Source organism: Zea mays, chromosome 5 (assembly GCF_902167145.1).
Source record: "Zea mays cultivar B73 chromosome 5, Zm-B73-REFERENCE-NAM-5.0, whole genome shotgun sequence".
Lineage (NCBI taxonomy): Eukaryota > Viridiplantae > Streptophyta > Magnoliopsida > Poales > Poaceae > Zea > Zea mays.
Window position 1 is genome coordinate 9,751,357 of NC_050100.1, and position 6,287 is coordinate 9,757,643.

A 6,287-nucleotide genomic window follows, 5' to 3' on the forward strand; every position below is an offset into this window, starting at 1 on the left:
CAGTTGCATGCTACAAAAGCGAGGCGGTGATGGTCGTAGCAATGTGACGTGTCAAAGAGCCAGAGAGGATGACGACTGTAGCAGAAGTGAGACACACCACAACGTTGAGGGGTCAACATCACGAAAACTCTACTATAGAAGGATCAACAAGTCTACTTACACCATACCACGCACCTACCAGAATCTACTTACGACTTACGAGTTACGTGATCGGGAGCGGTGCCATAATCCGCCCGCCGGCAGTCCAGGAGGGGAAGTGTCGACTATCCATTACTCCATTAGCGGCAAAGAGGGACGACTGGAGCATGAGCGAGACATGTCACAACATTGAGGGGTCAACGTCACAAAAACTCTAATGTAGAAGGATCATTAGTTCTATTTACACCACACAACTACCAGAATCTAGTTACGACTTACAAGCTACGAGATACACGATCGAGACTATATGTGACTATTAACCGCAAGCGTGTGATGTCACATCGTTGAGGGGTCAAGGTCGTGAAAACTCTACTACAGGAGGATCAACAAGTCTACTAACACCACATCACCGGAATCTACTTACGACTTACATGACCGAGAACGGTGCCACATTCCAGCTACTGATCGATGAGGAGGGGAATTGTCAACTATCCATGACTCCATTGGCAGCGGAGAGAGACAAAGGGAGAAAGAGCGAGACACATCACAACATCGAGGGGTCAGCGTCACGAAAACTCCAGTATAGGAGGATCAACAAGACTACTTACGTCATACTACACCACCACCAAAATCTACCTACTACTCATACCACCACCAAAATCTACTTACTACTCACGCGATCGAGAGTGATGCCGCAGTTTAGCCATTGGCTAGTTAGAGCAACTCCAGTAGTTCTCTAAAATACTCCCTAAATCAATAATTTAGATAGTTAACTTAAAAACTCATCTCCAACAGCTCTCTAAGTGAACTTCCTAAATTTAGTCACTTCTCATCTAACCTTATTTCCTACCTACATTTAGCAACCACTTACCAACTCCCGAAACATAAAATCTGGCACACTTCTTTTATTTAGACGTCTTTTCCATATTCTGAGCTCATGCGTCAGCTGTCGGTGAAGCACAATTGCAGCACCTAGTAAGTTAGAGATTAAACAATTAATAATGTAACAGTTGCACATACACATATTGAGAATAAACAATTGTGGCAACAAATCAAAAGGACAACACAACTCACCATGTTGAATCAGTTTGCTGACGAGGTCACAATTTTGAGATCGAGTTGCAGAAGGGAGATGAAAACAAAAGAAAAAATGGCTAATCCCACTCAAATTGGTGATATGACAAGTTTTAACATATTTAGGAAGTAATATATAGAGAACCGTTGGAGGAGATAAGTTTTTTTGTTTCCTATATTATTTGAGGACTTGCTAAATCTCATATTTAGGTAGTAGAAATATACATAACTATTGGAGCTGCTCTTAGGAGGTAAAGTGTCGACTATCCGTGACTCCATTAGCGCAAGAGAAGGCGGCGTGACTTGGGGCTTGGGTTGGATTTTTGGGCGATAGTGCCTCGCCTCCTATGCGGTGGACTGAGCCTTGCATGTACGCTCACCGTATGGACCGTTTGGCTCGAACTGTCTTGAGCCCAAGGAAATCTGGGCCTTTAATCGTCGTCACCTAGCTCGCGGATGGTCCGCACGCAGTTTCCACCGTCAGTATCGCATTGGAGTGAAACAACTCCCATCATTGCCACCGATTAGGAACTTAGGAATGGACTCGCCGGTGCCTGCTACGCTCGCGCGCGCGCCAGCGAGACCGCAAGCGCGGGCGGGCGAGGAGGCTTGCGCGGATACTCGGCAGGATGCTCCGGCGGAAGCGGAGCCACCTCCCCGTCGGCCGGCCGCGTTCTACAGCTCCGTGTTCGCGCAGGTACGCCAGCCGCTCGACGAAATGCTGCGCTGACAGATGCCGCAAGGAAATCGTTTGCGCGTATGTGGGATTGGTGGCATGGCGTTCATATTCTATTTGGACTTTTGCGCGTGCAGATCGAAGAGATCGGGTGGAAGCAGCTGGTGAGCGCCACAGGAGACGGAGTGTCCTGTCTCACCTTCCGCGTCGTGTAAGGATTCCTCTCATGTTGCTGCCAATCGGCACTAATCTCTTTCTATAGGTTTATATTGTATGACTGTTTGGAGAAAAAAAAAACTACTGCCGTTCAGGCGGTTGAGCAACGCTGGTGCATTACATACTGAATTTTGTCAGTTTGATAGTTGTTCGAAAAGGTTATTTCAGAAACCTGTCTGAACATTGTAATGCGTATGAACAACAATCGCAATTGTAGCAGCGTTTATTTGGAGGCACCCCTTTAATTCTATTCTGTTGTTTGAAAGTTGAAACTATGGCTTATGTATCTGCCAGGGATGAACCAGGACGGATGCATTTACTGGAGATCACACTGCCCATGGGCTATCCCGAAAGTCCTCCTTCAATCTCTGCAGTTAGTCTCTATCCTGATATTTCCATAAACTAGGCCTGTTTTTATTATACTTTGCAGTTGCATGAAATTTCAGAACCATAACCATATGGGCTATAATTGAACTTGTCTCATTAACAGGACGTACCATATCTCCCGAAAATACATTGGTCAAAAAACTCAAGACTGAAAGATGTTATTTGCCAATTTCAAGCGGTAGGTGAACTGTTTATATCGCCTAAAACATATGGTTGTCCTATTCGTGGATTGTTATGTTGTGTTGTTCTATGTTATTGGGTTCACACAATCAGCACTTGAAAATCTTGCAAGAGTTCTGGAATACGATGGACGAGATTGATAAGGTCCTTTGGATTGTTGATCCAACAAAGCCGTCTTATGCTATGTCTCATCGTCGTATAGCTTTAGGTAATTCCCTTACTCGTCTGCAAGTGATAGTTGCGGTCCCCTTATTTATGTTTGCTTAGATTGCTATTTGTGCCTGAAATCACTAGGTGACGATTGCTACATTTTGTTGCAAGTTGATGCACGCAAGCCCAACTCCTTACCAGAGTAAGGTCAGATTTTAGGACTATTTGAAGCCAACCATGGTTGATCCCATGTGTCACCATTTCTTCTAGGTGTCGCTTCTTGGGCACAGATGGCAAACTTGATCAGCTGATAATAAATTGGAGAAAGAACCGTAAAAAATGGTATACTCACATATTTCCTGCATTGCATTGTACATGTTTTCTTATATACTAATGTAGATGTACTATTGTACTTTTTTCAATAAAATATATTTCCTGAACTTTTGCCTATGTAACATGTGCTAAACTTAAACTCTGTTGCACCTGTATCTTCTTTCATGTAAATCTGCTGCTACTAGTTCATACCAGTAGTAGATCAGATAACTGAAATTTATGTAGAGTTGCATTAACGACCATGCGAAAGATTGTGATTAAACTGATGATCTTTTTTGTATCACTAGGGATACAAAGAAAAAATTCCATGAGAATTTGGCAGCCGTCTTGGACTTTGCACTGCCTTCACCCCCTTCGGTCGGTGATAAAGCGAAAGATGACGAGCAAGCTGATTGTGGGATATGTTATGCCAAGCATCTGCCAGTTGGTGAGCGAATTCCCCATGTGTCTGTACTACCCAACCCCTTTTGCCCACAGCATGGTCCCTGAATCTTTATCACAGTTCTTGCTTCTCTGATCCGCCAGATGACGAACTCGGTGCCCACAGCGGGTGTGCGACGGACTACATGTGTGAGAACCCCAGCTGCAGCAGAGCCTTCCATTCCGTGTGCCTGAGAGACTGGTTGCGCTCCATCACCACGACTAGGCAGTACGTCTGAATCAACCCAAGTTGCCAAAATCCTCATAGTGATGTTGTCGCTGTGTTTGATCCTCTGATTATTTTATCACGAGCCCGGTGTCTGTCTTCCTCGTGTTGGCAGGTCGTTCGATGTCCTGTTCGGGAACTGCCCCTACTGCAGCGATCCCGTCGCCGTCAAGATCACCGGCCACTAACACTGTATCTTGGTCAGCGTTTACAAAGTCAGCCAGGCGATTTTAGGTGCACCTTAACTTGCGTTTCACGTCACACAAGGGAGAAAACGAGACTATTTTGGTTCCTGCTTACATGTACAATAGCCAAGTGTCACCTTCGGTTACGTTATCTAAATGAGCTCCTGCTTACATGTAGTATTATGTCAGTTTCCTTTCAGAAAGGTCAAGATCGCTCTAGGTGGATACATTCGTCCGATTTAGCGGAGCTGCAACTGAAATATGTCAAAATTTGCCGCCGGCTTCTAGAGAACAAACGCTCTTCTATAGAAGGGAAGGGGTTATTCGATAATAATTCTACATAAGAGTGGTTTTACGAGGCGACTCGACTCGTTTCGGCTTGATTTCAGACCTAGTCGTAGTCGAGTCCTTGTGCTCTCCATCGAGCCCATGGACCCATCTATAATGTATAGCTTGATCTGAATACCCATAGTATATATTCTTAACATTATTCTCTTAGTCGTCCATAGTATACATTCTTAATAGTAGGTCCTGAGTTTTATTTGTCCGAGTTATTAAATCAAGCAGATAAGACACTTATCTTGAACCTTCTAGGATAACTTGATTTTGTTGTATCTGTGTTGATGTCTTCGATCGAGTCCTTTAATCCCTTGTGCAGGACCCGAGTTTATAGACTCAGCCCACTGTTCATGACGCGTACGCTTTTACTGAACTGTCACGTCGTTTTAGCTTCTTTAGCCACTTTACAATGTAAAATAACTCGCTTCTCAGTTCTGGAAAGGCGGTACGGACAGCGCATATAGGGGGTTAAATGGAAAATGGGGGATGGAAAAAGGATTCATTTTTTGGAAGATATATGGTTTGGAAATTCAAGCTTAGCAACTCCATTCTGCCCCCTATACGTTGTTAACAATGAACAAGGAGCCTCGTTGGGAGATATTTGGGAAGGTCGTGTGTTGAAATTGGCTTTTAGAAGGAGTGTTTCGGATCAAAACATGAGACTCTGGTGGGATCTATGTGCTATAATGGAAAATATTACTTTGTTAAATGAAGATGACCAGATTATTTGGTCCTATGGTTCCAATGGAAAATATTGGGTGCAATCTCTGTATGCAGTTATCAATTTTAGAGGGGTTCGCCCAGTTTTTGTTCATGTTGTCTGGAATCTTATGGTTCCGCCCGGAATTCATATGTTCCTTTGGCTAATGTCCAATGATAAGCTTCTTAACAGAGATAATTTGTCGAAAAGAAAATAGTTATCTGATAAGTCCTGCCTTTTCTGTTTGGAAGATGAATCAATTTATCACCTCTTTTTTGAATGTTACTCCCTCCGTTTCTTTTTATTTGTCGCTGCAAATAAAAAGAAACGGAGGAAGTACATAGCTAAGAGAATGTGGAATGTGATTAACAACCTGTTGAACTGGAACGTGGGTGAGGACTTGGAATATGTGCTGCTGTTTTATGGTCTATGGAAAACCCGTAATGCTTTGTGCTTTCAGGGGAAAATGGGAGATGTGTGAAGGAGGTGTCGAGAAGAGTGACACAGACGCTCTGGAGGCCTCTTTTCAAGCCAAAAAAATTGGGAGGAGCCGAATTTATACATTGGTGCTTTGGAGAAAATGGCTTGGGGGCCGGAGCGCATTTCTTGGAGGATGAATTCTGATGAGGTAGATAGTGGAGATAATACAAAAGATAATGGCTGGAGTATGTCTAGGACCTTTGAGCCACTTTGGAGATGTTTTGGAGAATAGCGGACGCGCTTCGAATACGTTACTGATGTAATAATCTCATGCTGTTACGCTTTATTTCGGGAGGAATATAGTGGGGGCAAACCTTTCCGTCTAAAAAAATAACAAATGTCACTTTATTTTCCTCAGCCGAATATAAAAAGTATACCTCATGGCGCTTTGATTTTCACGAGTATTTTATTCACATTTCTTGCCTTCAAGCCCACATCTGTGTCGTCACTTTGTCTCCCTTAGGGCTTAGAGCATCTCCAACAACGTGACCTATAAAAATACCTTATAATTTAAAAATAAGTAAATTTTATAGAATTTAGGGCACCAACAAAACACTTCGCTCCAACAGTAAAACCCCAAATCTAGATTATAGGGCAGCCCACTGCGGTGTAGTATATTTGAGGCACTTGAGAGGGTGCCCTATAGTTTTTTGACAAAATTTGTTGAATTGAGGCACTGTTGGAGTGGTTTTTCCTGTGTAGAGCCCTATATTTCGATTTGAGGCATTAGTTTGAGACATTGTTGGAGATGACAATGCCTTAAACTAGTACCTCAAATTGAAA

The 6,287-nt window shown here is 43.3% G+C and overlaps 1 protein-coding gene across 6 annotated transcripts; it reads left to right on the plus strand.

Annotated features, from left to right (window-relative positions):
- Positions 1-1,476: 1,476 nt before the first annotated feature.
- LOC100192745 (ubiquitin ligase protein FANCL) lies at positions 1,477-5,861 on the plus strand. 6 transcript variants are annotated; one of them, XM_008682843.4, is made up of 10 exons: positions 1,477-1,909; positions 2,026-2,099; positions 2,399-2,477; positions 2,595-2,669; positions 2,765-2,879; positions 2,966-3,023; positions 3,092-3,163; positions 3,442-3,581; positions 3,657-3,803; positions 3,916-4,599. In XM_008682843.4, exons 1-9 carry the CDS (start codon positions 1,751-1,753, stop codon positions 3,767-3,769), a joined length of 885 nt encoding a protein of 294 aa, XP_008681065.1. In that variant the 5' UTR covers positions 1,477-1,750; the 3' UTR covers positions 3,770-3,803; positions 3,916-4,599. The 6 variants fall into 6 exon arrangements, with proteins under 6 accessions (XP_008681065.1, XP_008681066.1, XP_008681062.1 ...); XM_008682844.4 differs by lacking the exon at positions 3,916-4,599 and adding an exon at positions 5,485-5,556 and having other exon boundaries at positions 1,478-1,909; XM_008682840.4 differs by lacking the exon at positions 3,916-4,599 and adding an exon at positions 5,485-5,861 and having other exon boundaries at positions 1,483-1,909; positions 3,680-3,803.
- The last annotated feature ends 426 nt before the right edge of the window (positions 5,862-6,287 follow it).

Coding starts and splice junctions, on each gene's coding strand:
- LOC100192745 (XM_008682840.4), top strand. CDS start 1,751: ATGGACTCGCCGGTGCCTGCTACGCTCGCGCGCGCGCCAGCGAGACCG. Junction 2,100..2,398: donor TGTCTCACCTTCCGCGTCGT/GTAAGGATTCCT, acceptor TGTATCTGCCAG/GGATGAACCAGGACGGATGC. Junction 3,804..5,484: donor TCCATCACCACGACTAGGCA/GTACGTCTGAAT, acceptor TTGTGCTTTCAG/GGGAAAATGGGAGATGTGTG.